This window comes from Akebia trifoliata, chromosome 8 (assembly GCF_017979445.1).
Source record: "Akebia trifoliata isolate Shusen 1 chromosome 8, ASM1797944v1, whole genome shotgun sequence".
In the NCBI taxonomy this organism is placed as follows: Eukaryota; Viridiplantae; Streptophyta; class Magnoliopsida; order Ranunculales; family Lardizabalaceae; genus Akebia; species Akebia trifoliata.
Genome location: NC_141382.1, coordinates 38,649,094 through 38,669,482, shown reverse-complemented (window position 1 = coordinate 38,669,482; position 20,389 = coordinate 38,649,094). Strand labels below are relative to the sequence as shown.

Below are 20,389 nucleotides of genomic sequence, written 5' to 3'. Positions count from 1 at the left end.
GTTTGATGCGGATCTGGGTCGTGGACCTAGTTCGGTTGGATCTGGGTCGTGGACCCATTTTGAAGTGTATACTCGATGAAGGACAAGTTTGATTATGACCGAGATCGATAGTTAGCCGCGTTGGGCAAAATTCGTTTGGAGCGGGATCGATTACAAGTGGTAGGCCCTGAGTTTTCTAGTAAAGTGAATCATTTGATCATTTTCAAGCTTTAAAACTCAAAATAAAAAAAACTTCAAGAAGAAAATTTGTTAAGACTGACGTAAGGAAAAAAATGAGCAAAAAAATTTTTTTTTTTTTTTTTGGGTCCGTTTTTCATGCACGGACCTAACACTTTTTGGCTGGTCCGTGCTTCAAGTACGGACCAGAACATCAAAATTTTTTTTTTTTTTGGTCCGTTTTTCATGCACGGACCTAACACCTTTGGCTGGTCCGTGCTTTAAGTACGGACCAGAACATCATTTTTTTTTTTTTTACTAGTCCGTGCTTCATGCACGGACCTAAGAAAATTTGCCTAGTCCGTTTTCCAAGCACGGACTTGACAAGATTTCTTGAGTCCGTGCTTCAAGCACGGACTAGAACCTTTTCTGGCCTTCCAACCTTGCTCTGTTTTTTATCCTCATCCCATTTTGGCCCAAAATTTCTGGGTTTTGAGGCACATAGCCTCTATTTTTTGGCTTGGGCCACAAAAAATGTCACTTTTTTTTTTTATGATGCAATTATAAATAAAACGACTTCCCCCTTTTACCTAGGGGGACATAAAACAACATGTAAAATGGGAAACTTCCTAATATCTATACAACTTGCCATCGTGGGCTACGAGAAAAGAAACAAAATTACAACACATACACGTGGATGGATACGAAATTAAACTTTGAAAACCTTAGTGTCCTTTGTCTATTAGTTACGCTTTGATGCATGCGGTTTGTAGGTAGTTTTCCGGTTACCCATTCTTCAAACCTTGATGGACACCGAAGTGCACACATCTTAAGTTGGTGAATGGGGTGGATGTTCTCCTCCCAGCCACCCAAAATAGCGATCTCGGGGGCTTGAGAGTACCGGCATCCGGGGTTAGAAATTTAAAGAGGAGGGGGTGGCTTGTGCATAGGGGTATGAATCGCATGTGCATGTGCGTGCATTTTTTTAAATGTATCCATCCTTACATCCCTTGTCCAAAAATAAAAATAAAGCAAGATGTACATGTAAATAAATATTACAAACATTCCCGTATGAAACTTGTAAAAAATAAAAAGGAAAGAAAGAAACAAGGCAAACGTTAGTAGATAAATCAAAAGAAAACAAACATCATTTTTTTTTTGAAATAACCGAATCAAGGAAGAGGGTTGGACCCACTATTACGTAGTCCCCAGTGGAGTCGCCAAGCTGTGGACACGGGATTTTCAATATTTTCGAAAACATCCCTCCACTTTGGGGTGTTTTGGAGTCGCCACCATTCAAATTGGTAAAAGGGTGTGAATGGTCACCCGATGTCACATTTTTTGAAAAATCATACATTTGTATGTTTGATGACTCTCGTAGGATAATGCACGTGGTCCAACCTCGATTCAAGGTAAGGGGGTCCATTTATGGAGTAGGGAAGGTGTTAGGCACCCTACTCCATCCACGTAATGTGGTAACCTCGGATTCGGTTTTTTTTTTTTAAATAAAAAGAAAATGAAAATGAAAAAGAAAGAAAATCGATGTGTGCCCTCAAATATGAGGGACTTTCAATGTTGGATTCAATCATTAAGGGCACCCTTATGTAGAAGGGGCCCTTTGGTGATTTAACCCATGATGGGTGTGCAAATGTATGGGAAAAGGGAGAGTAGAAGAGGGGATGTAGAGGGGGTGTTCCTTTTGTTGAACCCACCTTGTCCTTGAGTTGATCTTCAAAGCTTTTCTTGATGTTCTTCTTTTAAGTTGACTTGGACTTGCTTGAGGTTGTAGAAGATTGAGTTGAGAGTGAGGTGTTGAGAGTAGAGTAGAGTAGAGAGTTGTAGTTTTTGAAGGATTTTTTATCAAATTTCATTAGTTGTTGTAAGAGGAGAATGGAGGGGTTTTTATAGAGGTTGGGAGGTATTTTAAGGGTATAATAGGGTGAAGGATGAGAATAGTGGATAATGGCATGGGTTTGAGAGAAGAAGGGTATGAAATTTGAGGAAGAAATAAGGGTAGTTTTGTAATGAGGGAAATGGGTTGTATTTTAACCCAAATGGTTTGGATCTTATCCAAATCCATTTGGGTAGAGTGTTTGGTGGGGTGAGATGAGTGATGGTTGATGGGAGGAATGGTGGTGTAAGGGAGTTGTTTGGAGAAGGAGTGTTGAGATGGTTGAAGAGGTATGGTGTTTGATTTGGAGAGATGAGTAGTGATTGGTTTGATTTTGAGATGATTGAAGGGATGATGACATGTGGCAAATGTAGGGATGAAGAGATTAGTTGATTGGTGATGGTGGTTGGATGATTAGAGAGAAGAGTATGGGAGGTATGGGTTGAGGTGATTTTGTGGGAGTGTTTTAAGGGAAAGTGATGGATAGATATGGGTTGTGATGTGGGTGGTTGATAGTGTTAGGAATGGGGAATAGGTTAGGGTATGTAGGGTATGAGTTATGATGTTGGTGGTTGATGATGAGAGGATGGGGAATAGGTTAGGTTAGGGTAGGGTTATGGGTTATGATGTTGGTGGTTGATGATGAGAGGATGGGGAATAGGTTAGGTTAGGGTAGGATTATGGGTTGAGTTGATTAGATGAGGGGGGTGGGAGGAGATGATGACATGCGTCATCTCTTGGTGATTGGTTTGATGTGATGATGATGGTTTGGATTGGGTTTGGGTAGTGAGTTGGGCTTTGGTTGGATTGGGTTTAGGAAAGTAGTTTGGGTTTTATGTGATGGGCTTGGGTTTAGATTGAATTGGGTTTATGATGGATTGGGTTTTGGATGGAATTGGGTTTATGTTGGATTGGGTTTAGGAGAATAGTTTGGGTTTTATGTGATGGGCTTAGCTTAGGTTGGGTTTGGGTGTGGGCTTGGATAGAATAGTGTTGGGTTGAGTTTATTCGGATTAGGGTGATGGATTTAGGTTGGGTTGGATAGTATAGAGTAAAGGTGGATTCGGACTTATATTGGGTTGGATTTAAGGATGAGAGTGGTGACGTGTTTTTGGGTCCATGGGCTACGTGAGTAGCCTTAGACATTTATTGACGGAAAATGCAATGGGTTTTGTAGGTTTGGACTTTGGGGCCCATCCCAATTTTTCGGTTTTCGGGGCATCTTGCGTCGAGGGCCCGCTCAAATTCGGGTGTCTACAGATACTAAGTTTAAAAACAATCCTAACACAACCTTATTAATGTGAGATTTTATATGAATTTTATAAAAATAAAAAATGGGCATTTTTTAAAGTTGGGGTGCAATCGTTGAATTATGATCTGCAAGTAGTTATCCCAAACAGAAAAATTAACCCCACGTAATTGTTAAATGTTGGCGTCAAATATATTAGTACACGTGGCAAATAACTGCTTCAGAGGCAAGAGTTGTGAAAAGCAGATAGTTGCTTCTTTGGATTCTAGTCAGACAAGCATTCAGCTTCGGCAGCAGGTTGTGTTTACGAATCAGGGCTATAAATTCTTTCAAAATGAAACTGAATCTCATTGGGGTTTCTGAAATCTTGAGGAGAATCTTAATTTCAGTGTATTTTTTCTGCAATTTTTATTGTTGTTAATGGCGTACATTCCTCCACACAAGAGGCATTTAAAAGACGCAGAGGTGTCGTCACCTATTCCTTCTTCGTTCTTTAATCCTCGTTTACAGAGAAATTCGAATCTGAGATCAAATTTGGAGAGAAGGAGAGATAAACATTCTTTGCAGGGTCGATATATAGTTTACGCTAATAATTCGATTTCTAGATGGTTTATAGTTGGTTCAACTGATGATGATGATGATCGGCTTCTTGGTTCGATTCGATTGATGCCGATGTCATGCCAATCCATTGAGGGAAGAAATGGAGAAAAGCCAATGGTTTTATTGTCTGATCGTCCACAACAACGAGGTATGTTGGTTTCAAGTTTATTGAGAATTTGAACTATCAAGTAATCTTGATTTCAAGTGTTTTGAGTGTTTTTTTTTTCAACTTGAATACCCATTTTAAAAGAGATATCTTGATTTTCAAGGTTATTTTTTTGTTTGTTTTGTATTCTTTTAGCTGTTAATTTGAAGTTTTGAACACAATCTAAAAGAATTATCTGGATTTCAAATTTATTGAGAATTTGAACAATCAAGATGTCTTGATTTTCAAGGTTATTATTATTAACTTTCAATTTGAACATTCAATCCAAAAGAGAAGAGATGTCTTGATTTCTAGTTTATTGAGAATTTGAACAATCAAGATATCTTGATTTCAAGTTTTTTATTATTAACTTTCAATTTGAACATTCAATCCAAAAGAGAAGAGATGTCTTGATTTATAGTTTATTGAGTAGAATTATTGTCTTGGGTTTTGTAGAGGTGAATGGGATCATCGGCAGCTCTGTGAAGAGTCCATGGGTTTTAATAGCAGATAAGATACAGACAGACCTATTTGCTTCTTTTCAATCTGTGAGGAATGAGGGGTCTGAGGAAGTAAAGCCTTCTCTTGTAGCTAGATTTGGTAAAGTTCTCTTTCATGGGTAAGAACTAATTTCTCTTTGCTACATTCTCATTCCAATTTATAGAGGACCTCTCTACTTGGATTTCGTGGAAGATATTTTATGTCTTGGAAAGTAAATGAAAAGTCTATTTACTTGATCAAGGAACTATATATGATGAACTCTAGAACCCCAAAAATTATAAAGCAATAAATTTATACAATAACAGCCAAGGGTTAGGGGTTTTGGGAAACTGGAACCACAAGTTGATTACTAGTTGCATACAACAGGCGGGGAATAGGGACTTCCTCTGATACTAAAATAGGTGTGGAGAGGCAGACCAAATCCACAACTCTCACAACGTTTTCCATCCTAAAATGAATCAATTCAGTTGTGAAATGACAAGAATTACATCCAATTTATAGACTTCTCTCTAGCCTAGGTTTCCTAATTCAAATCGAGGCAAAATAAGAAACTCCTAATGTGATTCTCCTACTTGCTAAACTTCTCAAATAGAACTCCTGATTAAAACTAAAGGAATGCTAATAAATTAAGAAGATTGACACTCATTGCACCAACCTTTCCCCAAAATGCGCCCCACTTGAAAAAAATAAAAATAAAAAGATAAATGTGTCCCCTTCCTCTTTCCCAAAATGCACCCCCCCCCCCTCTTCTTCTTTTCCACCACCACTGTCTTCCACCCCACCCTATTCATCTTTTTCTTCTCCATCACCATTGCCGCTCTCCACCCTCTCTTTTTCACCTCTTCTTCTCCTTTCACCACAGCCTTCTCCCTAAACCCTTAAACATAAACCCTAAAACCCTGATAGTGGGGTGTGGTGGTGACAGTGAAGAAGAAGAACAAAAGGAGAGAGAGAGAGAGAGGGTGGTGGTGGTGTTAGTGGAGTGACGATGAAGAAGAGAAGGAGAGAGAGGGTGCATTATGGGGAAATGGGGGAGGGATATAGGTGCATTTTATTAAGTGGGATGCATTTTGGGGAAGGGTAGGTGTGATGAGTGCCAGTCATTAAGAAAGCTCCCATTGTCACATTAATATTTTTTCGTACCCCCAATTCATAAGAGACAAGTAAAGAATCCACAAACATCGTGGTGTGCTCTAAGTAAAAGTTGGTGTGGCAATGGAAGCTCTCCAAATTAACTAAAACCTACTTATGTGGGTTATGAGCTGATTGATAAAATCTTGAGCGGGAGCCCATTCCGTTGAATTTCCTTGCTTTGCATTTGAGTAAGGATTCATACTGATTATATGTCATAATTAGAATTCTAGAAGATTATGCTGATAAAAAAGTATCGTAAACTAAGAATTCTTTCTGACATCATTTTCATTTTTTCCTTTCCTTGAATCAAACATGGAAGTAGTAATTAACTAATTATTGGTATTGCACATATGGATGGCTTACAATTTTTAGATGTGAAAAGAAAGCTTATTTCTGGGATTTAAGTATAGTTTAGAATAATCATACTGATAAAGGTCATTGGATATGGATTGATCTTTGTAAATGGTTGACCAAGTCATCTAAGCTAAACCTTGAACTGATAAGGGATGAAAGAAATTTCATATTTTAGATAGAGCATATATTATCAATCGATTCTTCTAATATAATCTTGCATTTATGTGGTGCTGGATCCCTTCTATCAGCCTAGACACAACCAGCACGAGTTCAGCTGCTGAAACTGCTTTGAGCCAAGTGAAGAGATCATTTTATACAAATATTCCAGACTCATATATGAAAGCCATTCTAGGTGGAGTTGTCCCTGAAATTGGACTTGATTTTGCTGAGGAGAAAGAGTATTATCTTGTGAAGGTATTTTTTTGGCTTACGACCTCTAATCACCAGCTTCATTGGTGTTAATAACTCAGCTATTTATGTTCTTGTGAAACATTTTCTTATTTCATTTAGGTGTTTGATAAATTCCTACCGGATGCAACTATTTCATGCAAATGCAGTGTAATGGAAGCTAGCGGAGAGCTTGAACTCCACAAGGTAAGTTTTTTATGCTTTTCCCCCCGATTTATATATGAATATATGTACCCAAACTAATTTTATGTTTGGATATCTATTGTTATTATATATGTCTGTGATGCATAAGAGCGGCCAAAACTTTGAGAAGACACTAATATTTCAGAAAATGATATTAAAATTATAATAACAAATCTTAAAACTTATTATAACTATGAACGATCATTTGTTGCGATTGCGGGGGAGTTTCTACACCCAATGGATATATTGTTTGAGAGGGCATCATGAGTGGATTGGTCAAGTTTAAAAAAAGATCACTTTTAGTGTTGGAAAGGGTGACAATTCAATTGGGGGAGGATCGCTTTTGATGCAGTCGAAAATCTTAATCTTCAAAGATCAATGGTCATCTACAAGCACTATGAACAAATGCCTAGAAAAGAGGTCCAAGTTATCAAATCTCTCAGTTAGACATCGTTAATTCTAATTAGGCATAACTTTCTACTTAGATATCTTATTGGACAGTTGTTAGAGTGGAAAATCTTCAATTGATTTAGATCTAGACGAGAAGATGAGAGAAGAAGATAAAGGAAGCAGAGAGGAAGAATGGGCGAAATCGGAGATCATGGAGAGGTGTTTTCATGACAAACATTTTTATTTATAACATAATTATTTAGAGTGACAAAAATACCCTAAACAATACTTGCATAAACATTAGAATAATAAAAAGGCTATTCTATCCTTTCAACACCCTCCTCAAGTTGGTGCATAAATGTTTACCATGTCCAACTTGCCTAAACAGTTACGAAGCTGAATATTGTTAACTCCTTTGGTAAGAATATCTGCGAGTTGATCTTCTATCTTCACAAAAGGTGTGCATATGATTCTAGACACAATTTTCCCTATAAGAAAATGTCGATCTACCTCTATGTTTGGTTTGGTCACGTTGAACCAAGTTATGAGCAATACCGATAGTTGCTTTGTTTTCACAATACAACCTCATTGGACCTTCCATAGGAAAGACAAGCTCTTGAAGAAGAGTCCTTCGCCATAACATTTCACATATTAGCCATTTACCTGAATTCTTCTTTTGCACTTGACCAGGCTACTACATGTTGCTTATTGCTTCTCCGTGTTACTAACTCGTGACACGTTTCTTTCATGGGAATACATCTCCTGAATGGCTGCCCAAATCTGTTTAGTGTATCCAAGTACGTAACATTAGAGGAAATTGATGGTTCCATGTTGTTCCAAAGTCACCTCATCACCAAAGAATTCTCACTTTGCCAGTCCTCATAGCGCTTGTCATGTGATTTTAGATTTCTTCTTGGCGCATAGAAATAGTCAAATAGAATGAGACTATGGTAAATAATTTGTGCCATTGAGTTCGACAAAGGTGATCTGAGCACCAACACCATTAGAAATCCCCAAATTTGCCATCCCGAGAAGAGAAAACTGAAAACACGCACAAAGATGAGAAAAAAATCTCAAAGATGAAAGTGTGATTGATACCCACTCTAGGGTTCGTCCTTCATTATTTATATATAAAACGGTCAAGTCGTGATGGACTTAAGTTATGGGCCCGACAGGACATACAATGAAATGAAAACATAATAAAAGTAAGAACTCCAACAAAGCCTATTCAATGCAACGAACCCTTAAGAAACATAATCGAAATCATATGAGAAATGAGAGCAGAATGAACAAAATCTCCTAAAATTGGAAAGCTGAAGTAAAAATGAGTTGGGTGTTGAGTCTTGTCGTATAAAGGTAGAAGATGATTGAATCATGTTCTTTTGTTTTTTTTATTTTTTGGGTGTATTTAAAGGTAATTAAGTGTCGTTTGGAAAAGAAGAGATAACGATTCAAGAGAACTAAAGAAATATCTTAGTAATGAAAATATTCTAGTAATGTTAATTTTTGGTCCCTGCGGCAATAGAAATATTTTGGGATTCTATTCTTATACATGTCGAAATATAATACCATGAAAAAAATTATAAAATATTCTAAACTTATATTTTGATTTTTCCTCATATAATATCTACACAATGTCTTATGTCAAATTTTTTTCAGGTATCCAGACTAGCTTATGTTTTTTGCAACTTAGATTAAAACATATTTTCTGTTACATCCATAGATTGAACTGAACCAAGTGTGTCACTTGGTAATAGATGTATCATGCCTTAACAAGGATCTAGACTTGAGGGTTATGCTTTTCCTTTTTCGGTATCTACACATGTTCTTATATCAAATTTTAGAGAATAACATACTAGCTTGTGTTTGTGGCAGCTTAAATTAAAACATGTTCTGTTACATCTTGTAGATCGAACTGAACCAAGTGCGTCACTTGGTAGTAGACATATCATGCCTCGACAAAGATCTAGACCTGAGGCTTATGCTGTTCACCAAGAGGACCTTGACAGCACTGACAGTGAGTCCCCTTCCCCTATGTACTTCAAGCAGTTGTTTTTCATAAAATTTGTGAACCGTTAATTCTGGATATTTATGATAGTCTCGAAAATCTCATGGGATTTTTCTGAAAATTATAAAAAAAATGCTAAAACCTTTGGTTTATGCAAGACAATGGCTTTTGATTTTCATAATTCTCTGACTGTAACTTATTCTTTTATTCACCATATTTTGATATTTATAATTTTATGAATAAAATTACCTGAATTTTAATTGGTAAATATGCATTTACTATTCTTTCCCCTTATGTTTAAATTTTCCTGAGGCTTCCAAGTAAAAATCCAAGAAAAAAGGGTTTAATTATGAAAACTTTGCTTGCAAACTCATAACATTTGTGATTATGCTGATATACATTTTGTTCCCAGGATGATGAGAAGAATGATTTGACAAATTTAGTAAAGTCTGCAGTTATAGATCCAGGTGTGAAAGGGGGGCTAAGGTGGCCTCTGGGAAAGGAGTCAAGTGATAGATACCATGTTGTCGGGGTTTGGCACACCAAAGCTAAATCTTTCAATAGTTCATCGATGAAGCTAAAGTTAAGGCATGCGGATCGATTGGATTTCAGGACTTCAATTGGTGGAGTCTCAAGGGAAGTTAATTTGAAGATGACAGATATTACCAGGGAGTTGAGGGTAAGTTTTGTTATTTGATTACACTGTCTATATTTTGTTACTAAAGCTCGTAGCTGTCCACCTACTGCATTCTTTGGGGGATTGTGAGAAAAATTGGAATATTTGGTTAATTTAGATTTTTGAACTAGTTTGCAAAGGTGGGATCACTGAATGGTGGGGCCCAAACCCCTTGCATGTGTGCCACATGTGGTACAGTCAGCAAGGGTAGCTTCTTTGTACAACATCTAGAATTTTCTCTAGGAGCCATCACCATTAGGCTACTACTTGTCGCTGCAATGAACTTGAACTTTGTTGTCCTAATATAATCAGAGTCAGAACGATTGGGAAATTCTCAGTTGTCTCCAATAGCTTTCCTCAGCATTTAGAATTTGGCCTTTTAAGCAGTATTTCCAATATTTCTTGAAATGCGCATGTCATATGGCCAAATTGTTTGAAGAATTGGTAAAATTTGTGTATTTTTGGGCCTGTCATATTACTCTCTCCAAAGGAAAGAAAAAAAAAATATTACTCTCAAATTATTGAAAAACACTTTCAATATTAAAATTATAGAACCATCAATTCTTCAATTTTTGTTTTTTTCGAATTTTTGAATGATAAATCCAAATTGTCGTTACATTGGATTGCTTATTATGTCCTGGATCAACAAGTCATTTGTCCATGTATTATATTTATTTGTTTATTTATGAAATTTCCGCCTGTGTAACCTTCCCTTGTAATTTTCAGGATCAGACGGTGGAACAAAACCCCATAACTGGCATGCTTCAAGACACTTTGAAAGTGATATGGGACCACTTCTTGTGCTGTGAATTTTCTTTTACTTGAGGACTGCACTATGTATGAGTCATCTCTTTTCATCCGTGTCTGTAAATAACATTTTCTGAAGTTCATATTTCGATAGATGTTTGGGATCTCCTTAAGTTTCATAAAAATCCTTGTTTTGCTTGAATTTAGTACAATTTTCTGGTTTATTTGTCTTGGGTTTACATAGTAAATGGTTGGTCTGTTATATAATGAGTATGAGGCCTACCCCTCGTTGCTATTTGTAAGGGTGTCTCTGAATGGGGATACAAGCAACTCTCTTTTGGATGAGTGGATTGGAAATGAGTAATTCGTGCAAGACTTCTACATTCAAACAATATCTTATCCATTCTCATCAAGAAACACCACTCTATGGTAATGCAAGTGAAATGGTTAGTGCATTAGAGTGGTTGCTTCCTCTCATACAAAGATTTGATTGATGATGGGGGGATCTGAGGAATCAATACATCCCAAAATTTTCCCTCACAGATACTGTTTGAAAACTTCTAATTTTACAAGTATTTGCCTGAAAATCTGGATTATACTTTAATTGCTTGTGTCTATTTGAGCCTATTCAAATCAAGGAACCCTTTATGAGCAACATAATCGAAATCGTATGAGAAATGAAAGTGCAATGAACAAAATCTCCTAAAATTGGAAAGCTTAAAGTAAAAAAATGCGTAGGATGTAGAGTCCTGTCAAATAATTAGGTGTCTTTTGGGAAAGAAGTGATAAGATAACTATTCAAAATAACTAAAGAAATATTGTAGAAATGAAAATACTGTAGTAATGTTGTTTTTGGTCCGTGTGGCTATAAAGATTTTGGGATATTATTCTTATAGATACAAGTCGAAATGTAACACCATGAAAAAAATTATAGAACAGTCTAAACTTATATTTTGATTTTTCCTCATGTAACATCTACATTAGGTCTTATGTCAATTTTTTAAGGAATGGCAAATTAGCTCAAGTTTTTGTGCAGCTTAAATAAAAACATATTCTGTTACATCTGTAGATCGAACTGAACCAAGTGCGTCACTTCGTAATGGATGTATCATGTCTTGACAAGGTTCTAGAATTGAGGCTTATGCTTTTCCTTGTAAAGTATCTACACTTGCTCTTATATCAAATTTTAGAGGAATGACATACTAGCTTGTGTTTTTGGCAGCTTAGATTAAAACATATTTGTTACATCATGTTGATCGAACTGAACCAAGTGCGTCATTTCGTAATGGATGTATCATGTCTAGACAAGGTTCTAGACCTGAGGCTTACGCTGTCCACCAAGAGGACCTTGACAGCACTGACAGTGAGTCCCCTTCCCCTAAGTGCACTAAGCATTTGGTAGCTAACTTCGATTTGATTTCAGGACTTCAATTGGTGAAGTTTCAAGTGAAGTTAGTTTGAAGATGGCAGAAATTAACAGGGAGTTGAGGGTAAGTTTCGTTATTTGATTACTCTTGCTATATTTTGTTACTAACAGCCTTGACATCCTATATTCTCCAAAACCCTAAAGTTCGTAGATGTCCAATTATTGCATTCTTTTGGATTGTGAGAAAAATTGGAAATTTTTGCTAGTTTTGATTTTTAATCTAATTTGAAGAGGTGAGAATACCGAATGATGGGGCCTGAACCCCCTAAAGAATATTTTCAATATTAAAATTACAGAATCTTCAGTTCTTCAACTTTTGTTTGTGTTTTTTTTTTCTTCAAATTTTTTAACAAACTTTTGAATGATAAATCCAAATTGCCATTATGTTGGATTTCCTGGATCAACGAGTCATTTGTCCATGTATATGGTAACATTATATTTAGAGCTGCCCCATATGAAATGTCTACCTTATATTATCTTCATAGGGCTTTCAATCCATTTGAAATTCCGGATGGTTTCCTTGTGCTCATGTTTACTTCCTGCTTACTATTTTGATGACTTTTCTCTGTAACTAGGTTATGTAACCTTCCCTTGTAATTTTCAGGATCGGACGGTGGAACAAAACCCCATAACTAACATGCTTCAAGACACTTTGAAATTGATATGGGAGCACTTCTTGTGCCGTGAGTTTTCTTTTACTTGAAGATTACTTGAGGACGAACACTATGAGTCATCTATTTTCATCTGTTAATGTAATTAAATCTTCATATAGATGATCAATGTCTCAAAATATTGATTTATCCGTATTTTTCCCAGGCACTTATCACAGTTAAAGTCTCAATTTTACCTTTATTAACAAATAATCATTTTATACCCCATAATATCTCGTTACATGAATAATCATGTTAATTTGGCATAATTGCATGAAATTATGCATTTATCGAAAAATTAATTACGCGCGTATTCAAATATGCAGATCAAAGATCAGAAGAACAAAATTGAACACCAAATCATCATAATGATTTTTGTTTTGCAAATAAGAAGAGAAGAGTTTGGATCGAAGCGCAATCATTTTTGAGCAATCTTCACGGTGGAGCAGTAAAAGTAAGAAGGGTTGCCCTAATTCTTTATGGAAATTATTCGCACAAGAAATGATGTTGATTGATGGCGACACCTCGATTTCAAATGCTTCCAGAAGCCCTAATTTCTTTTATAAATAGGACCCTTGCCTATTATAGAAAAAGTCCAAGTCCCTTGACCTTAAGCCTTTTTGTCTTCTTCCCCAATTTAGAATATGATTATTTTCCCAATAAATTTATGTAAATAGTGAGAGTGAGAGAGGATAGTGTAACCCTTTATTTTCAATGAATGTAAGAGTTGTTCTTTTCTATCATCTTGTTATTGTTATTACCTTAGCTTAATATCCATCCATTAGAGAGTGGAGAAGGCTAGAGCAAGTTTTTTTATGTTGTTATTTAGTTTCAATTCCTCTATTATATTGCTTAAATGTTTATGGACTCTCTTCATGGCTTGTCCAACTCCAATGGAACAAAGCTAAAAGAAGAACCCTTGCACATTTTATGTTAGAGTTAGATAGTTAATACTTAGCTAAGATCAAGATGTTTCATGCTTAGTTTAGATATTAGGTATTAAGGGCTTGACCCTATAGTGAGTGAATGAGCCATAACTTGGATTCCCAACTCAGATTTTCTTGCTAAACCTTCCTATTCAAGGAGCAATACTAAACCTCTTGGACTGAGATAAAAAGAGGATAGAAACTAGATTAGGTTAGGTAGATGGCTCTAGGTGGATCTTTCTCTCTATTGGTTTTTATTTTCACATTTTAGTTTAAATTTCAACAACTTTCATTTCTATTTTTTTGTGACTTGTAATCAATTCAACTGTTTTAATCTTTGGTTTGATCCATCTCCCACTTCAAGCACAATTTTACCCCTTACCCCTTATCTTTGGTGGAAACATAATGACTCCCATCAATAGATGACATTAGGATCTCCTTTAATTTCATAAAAATTATTGTTTTGATTGAGTGTGATATAATTTTCCAGTTGATTTGTCTTGTGTTCTCCAAGCCCAACATGTTCTTTCTTGGGTTTCCATAATAAACAATTGGACTATTATCAAGTGTATGAGGCCTACGTTGAGGCATGTCCCAAGGTGAGGCTCAATAAAATTGTCCCAACAGCCGCAAAAATGATTTCCTTAGATTATTTGGTGAAATCGGGTCTTTTTATTAGATTTTCCTTCACAAAAATGGTTTGCCTGGCCAATGTTGCTATTTGCAATGATGTCTCTGAAAGCGGATACGACAACTCTTTTTTGATGAGTGGATTGGCAATTAGTAATTCATACAAGACTTTTATATTCAATACGTGGGAAGTCTAAACAATATCGTATCCATTCTCATCAAGAAACATTACTCTATGGTAATACCAGTGAAAAAATAGTTATGGCATATAAGCATGGTATAGAATGTTGTTTCGTTCCGATGATTCGATTTTTTTCAAAAATTGAAACGATACTAATACCTTGCCGAAACAATATGAAACATTCAAAACACTAATATTATTTAAAAGATAAAGTCTTTCCCAAAAGACTATAGTCAAGGGTCATGCCATCAGTCTCAAAACACAAGGGTATATCAAATATTTACCAAACACATGAGGGGGAGGTCTAAATGATCTAGTCTTCTATTAGAGACCAAGGTCAAGGGCATCTATTTTGTTTGAAATTAAGAGGAGATAACATTTTTTTTTTATCTAAGAGAGGAAGAGAAGATTGCAATAGATCAGATACTCAGGTGCACCCCACCTCCCCTCTTTCTAAACGGTATAACTAGAAACTCGTAGGACTCATAACGAGTTCTGAAAACTATTTTCTCAACATCCTCATCTCTCACCCTTAATTAGTGGTATCCTGACCTCAAATTAATCTTTGAGAACAAAGTAATTCCACGCAATTGGTCAAAGAGGTCGTCAATCCTCGGTACAATGTATTTATTCTTAATCGTAACCTTGTTCAATTGTCTATAATTGATACAAAGTCTTGGGGATCCATCTTTCTTCTTGACAAACAAGACAAGTATACCCCATGCTGAAGAGCTCTCGTGAATGAATCCCTGACTTAAGGTGATCTGACAATAGGTATTGTTCCAAGTAAGAGGTTGATACACAAATCAATCTCACTCAAGTTGGTAAACTTGGTATTTCCATAAATGTGTCCGAATATTCTAAAACTACTGGGTTGTGTTGCACTCCTGAATCTCGCTTTACCACTTCTAAGTAGGTAAGAGACTTTTCCACCAAAGAATTACCCTGAGCACATGCAATTCCACATTGTGGTTGTCCTAGTAAACAAATGGTGATTGACCTTTCATATGAGTCAATCTTGACATGGAAGGTTGATAGCCAATCCACTCCCAAATTTACATCAAACTCGTTCATATTAAGAACAATTAACTAAGTTGGAAATATTGTATCCCCTGTGCTGATAGGACCCACTCCACACACTCTATCATGGCAGACCGACCTGTTGGTGAGGCGATACACAATGAAACTACAAGTGACTCAGTTACTAAACTCAACAAGATTGGAAAAGATGTGGAAATAAAAGAATGTGAAGTACTTGTATCAAATAACATTCTAGCAAATATGTTGCATATAAGGAGTGTACCTTTGATAACTGCCTTGTTGGTATCTTGCTCCTTTAGAACCACAACAAAGACCTTACCCTGAGCCTTAGTGTGAAGGTCATGTACTACGACACCTAGAGTTAGGTATAGCTCACCCCAAAGTCATCCGGGAGCACCCATGTAAATCTATGTAAGGCTCATATATGAAGTTATATTAGCCCCATGTCATGACATATTTGTTAGTTTAGTGGCATTATTGTAATAAAATAGGAGAGAGTATGATTGGCCTTTACTTTTGATGTTTCCTTCTGGAAACCCAAGAAAGACTTAGTGTACATACTCTTGGTAAGAAGGGTGTGTTTTGGGCCCTTGCCCAAGTTATGTGGCGTCCCGCGTGTACTAGATCACTAGTTGCTTGTAACATACCTTATTTACTTTGTAACGTGTTACTCCGTGTAATTACTTACTACATCAACAAAGTTGCCTCTGGGCTTTTCCTTGTGTTGCTCCCGTTCTCTTGTATTGCTAGTTACATTTTGTATGCGTGAGATATTTTTGACAAGCTTGCTTTCAAGTTATCACCTCAAGCACCGTATGACCTCGCTTCGAAAGAACACAACCATGACATTTAAGCTGTCTTGATTACGACTATTGTTGCTACATCAAGAGTTGGTTATGGCCATTCTACCTTTGAATCTGTCCCTAAGGCTAATTATGCTTGTGCTGCCCTTTATTCTATCGAGTTGGTTTTCCTCGACGTTGTCCATTACCCTTAACTCGTGGTTTGAGGAAATCCTTGGCCATGTGTCCTTTCTCCTGACAGTTAAAACATTTGCCCTTGATCTGAACTCGGCCAGTCTGTTTACCAGCTGATTTTGTAGTAGAAGTCATAATGGTCTTTTTATTTTTTTTCATTATTGTTGTTTAGGTTGCCCCTGTTGAGTAGGCTGGAATATTGCCTCATTCTTCCCTTTTTGCAATGCTCTATCAGCACTAGTCTTCCTGAATGCACCATTATCTCGTTCAATAATTTGAGCTCGCTCCACCACCTCAGCCAAAGTGGCAATCTAAGTCCAATCACCATCTTACAAATTGATGGTTCTAGTCCATGCTCAAACTTTCACGCATGTTGATACTCATTAGGTATGATATGTGTTGCAAAGTATGACAACTTAGAAAACTCTGTCTCGTAATCAGCCATTAACAGATCTCCTTGCTCTAAAGTCATGAATTTTGTCGTCTTTTGGTCTCTAACATTAGAAAAAAAGAATTTTTTATCGAACATATGCCATAATTCAATCCATGTGATCTTAGAGTCATCCATGTTTCTAATCCTGCTCTTCCACCAATGATGTGCATCCCTTTTTAGTTTGAAGGCTGCAATCTTTTGTTTCTATACTTCAGTACAATCCATCATCTTGAATATCTTTTTCATCTCTTCCCTCCACTTGTCTATTTTCATCGGGTCTATCGAGCCCCCAAAGATAGGTGGTTGATACATATAAAACACCTTAATTAAGTCAGTCATACGAGTCTCTGACACTGGAGTAGCTGGTGGTAGCAGTGCCTGCACTCTAACTATTTCCCTTTCGTCCCAGGCATCAATCCCGCGATTTGACTGATCGAAAGCACGAGTAGCAGCTTGCAAAGTTCTCAATATCGCGGCTATGTCAGGTATACCCTTTGGACCTACCTTTGGTCAAGTAACTTCATTAATGGGTGGTACATCTGCTCGTTCACCCCCACATATGTTTCTTCCTCGAGCTTTTCCCCTTCTTCTAGCCATAACCTTCATAATTGAGCAAGAATAATGTTAGTTCAACAAAACTCAAGTGTAAGGGAAAAAGGAAAGAACTAAAAAAAGAAAAAAATTAATAAACCTATGAAATTGATAAAGGAGTTTTAAAATATTTTGGAAACAAGACAATATATGTCCCAGGCTTCATTCGATTCATAAACTATCTAATTCCATACTTCTACAAGTCTAGACCTTGATCTCTGATACCAATTTTCACACTTCCAAATTTGAATACTCAATATCATCTAGATTTGGACACGGATTTTGAGGTATAACACTGAGAACATATCTCAAGCATAGAATATCACAATAACTAAAAAATTTATACAATTGGAAATACAAGAGCAAGTAGCTAAATATTTCCCAATCATAAGAAATAACCCAAATTCTAACATTATAATAAATCAAGAAAATTTGTTTCGTATCCTCACTACCTATCTCTCTAAAATAAAACAAGTAGATAGAATTACTAAAATAGACAAATCTACTAACCTACTTCACCACCTCCGTCGTGTCCACGTACTGTACCTGAAAATATGTAGAAAACAATGATGAGCCAACAGCTCGCAAGCTACCAACTACTCAACTTGCACCAATTATGCAAAACATAGTAGTACGAAGTCACTGTACAAATTATCAATAAATGAATAACTTATGTGGGTACATTAGATAAGATTAATTTATTAGTATTAATATAAAATGTCCTATGTGTAACTCAACTACACGACTAGATACATAAGGTCATAGACCTATAGAAGACGCATGATCTTCTATGACAACTGAATGACTAACGTTCTCTATTTAGAATCAATAGCCATCAATCCATAGAAAGATACATATTCCACTTGACTATTTGTTCGTTGATGCACCCAAACTACACAAAGATTACGTCGATAACAGAACAACATTCCTTTGGTTCAATTGGCTGATCGAATCTAGTGATCAATTCCAATAACTACATTTAAATTCAGACAATGATCACCTAGATCCACTTATAACAAGCCAGTATGAACCAATTCATACTGGTGGCACTGTACGAAATGTAATTCGAACTGACTTTGTCCATCCAATACTAACTCTAATGTATCCTGTATGACAACATATTATCAGTAGATCAATCTAATTTAACTAACTTAATCTACTGGTACAATACCCAATGATTCACAATTATAGTTAAGACTTGGTATACTAATTTAATCATTAACACAATTTACTCTACACCTACTTGGTCCACTGAGTCAACTCAACCCAAACCCTTAATGTAATCATTCCATCATTCGAATTTCATTAACCATTAAATTCTCTGTGTTTTATGTGTTTCACATAAAAGAGTTATATATTAAGATTATCATGAAATAATACTCGAAATCATATACTTTTGATGATTCATAATCATTAGAATAAATAGCAATAATGTCATAAAATCACTATTTAAAGTTCTACAACATAATCCTAATTAGTAAAATAAAACAAGCAAAACAACCCCTTGATTGATTGGTAGTTATACATGCAAAATATTCCTTTAATCGATCGAACCTAACATACAAAACATCCCTTATTCAATTGGGATCTAATGTGTAAAACAACTCATAATCAATTAGAGTCTAAGAAGCAAAAGAATCCTTAATCGATTGGATTCCAATATGATTTATATAATCAATATGATGAATCCAGCCCAATAACATACAATGAATCAAAAGAAAACATTAAGATAGATTTCACTTGCCTCTTTTAATACAAAAATAAAATACGTAAGAAAAAAGATGATTGAGAAGGTATACTCTTCTTGCTCCAAATTCCAAAACCTCCTCCAAAATTTTCTAATAGCAAACCCTAGCTCTAGGGTGACCTCAAGTCCAAAGCCCTCATGTTCCAAAACAAAGAAAGAAAAGAAAGAAAATAGTAAATCTCATAACTATTTTTCAGGGCTACCTAACGAGGCTTTTATACATAAAAACTAATCTTCGGAGACTTGAACCTTTTCTAGAGTGGGTTTTCCATTCTTTTAACTACTAAATCACATTAATGTTGATGTTAAGCTTAGCAAACTAAAAAAAAAATAAGACTAAGATAATGATAATTGTAGAGGGTAAAATCAGTATTAGACACGTGTCGTAAATAAGAAGAATATCGATGATCGTTCACACGATAATTAGTATGTATCTCGGGGCATTGATTGATATATCTTGGATGAGATTTTATTTGATTAAGATTGTAATTTTATCCAGAAATAGAAAGTCTCCTAATTGACTAGAGAATATATATTTCTAGATAATAATAGATTTTGTAGAGAATTCTTAATGATTTTACTTTTTTTTTTTTTTTTTTTTTTTTTTTTTTAAAGATTTGACTTTTTATGTAAGGAGAACTATTCGATAGAAGGAGGGGATGCTCTTAGGATGAGGAAAAAAGGTAGAGGGGGCTAGGTTTTGTAGATCTTGTAATGGCTTGAAAAATAGTGGAATGGCTCTTTGGAGCCAGGGAACACATTCAGATTTTAGGACAAATCCCATAAATTAATATTGTGTTTTGTCATCTTTCTCATTTTTCCTATTTCTTTGGTTATTTTTACATGTGATTTTTATATCATTGTATGCATTAAGAAAATGAAGATCGATTGTTAGGGGTAAATCTCGAGGACTCGACGACATCCAAGATTTTACCTCTACAATAATAATAAATTATTGGACTTTATAATAGGGGAGTGGTGTATGAGTTTTTTATGATAAGGTTTAATGGGATAGATTTGGGAGAGTGATTGTGCTAGTGACACATGTTTATTTTATAAGAATAGTCTCTTGAATCTTGTTGGACCTTGACATAAGTCAATGAAAATGGATTGAGTTGTTGGATTTGGATTTTAAGAGATATGGAGATTGACATGGGCATGGTTGAATAGGGATTGGATTTTTTTAAAAGAATATTGATGGTTTTAGTGATGAGATATGGGTGTGGGTTTAGATTGGATTTGGAATATGGCTAAAGATTGAATTGGTTAGGGAAATTGGCTTAGGGGATTGAGTGGGGTAGAAATTGGTTGAGAATTTAGGCTAGAATTTTGTTAGAAATTGATT

General features: G+C 35.8%; 1 protein-coding gene across 3 annotated transcripts in view; it reads left to right on the top strand.

Moving 5' to 3' along the window:
• The window catches only part of LOC147396738 (uncharacterized), a 31,941-nt gene extending 19,810 nt beyond the window's left edge, over positions 1-12,131 (top strand). The window contains exons 1-8 of one of the 3 annotated variants that reach the window (XM_086451843.1): positions 3,515-4,044; positions 4,498-4,660; positions 6,279-6,444; positions 6,541-6,624; positions 8,921-9,028; positions 9,432-9,698; positions 10,422-10,532; positions 11,665-12,131. In XM_086451843.1, the coding sequence (XP_086307969.1) occupies positions 3,717-4,044; positions 4,498-4,660; positions 6,279-6,444; positions 6,541-6,624; positions 8,921-9,028; positions 9,432-9,698; positions 10,422-10,520 (1,215 nt within the window). In that variant the 5' untranslated portion in view covers positions 3,515-3,716 and the 3' untranslated portion in view covers positions 10,521-10,532; positions 11,665-12,131. Of the gene's footprint in view, positions 1-3,514; positions 4,045-4,497; positions 4,661-6,278; positions 6,445-6,540; positions 6,625-8,920; positions 9,029-9,431; positions 9,699-10,421; positions 10,645-11,664 lie in introns of those variants that run through there. The other 2 variants (XM_086451842.1, XM_086451841.1) reach the window with 2 other exon arrangements.
• The last annotated feature ends 8,258 nt before the right edge of the window (positions 12,132-20,389 follow it).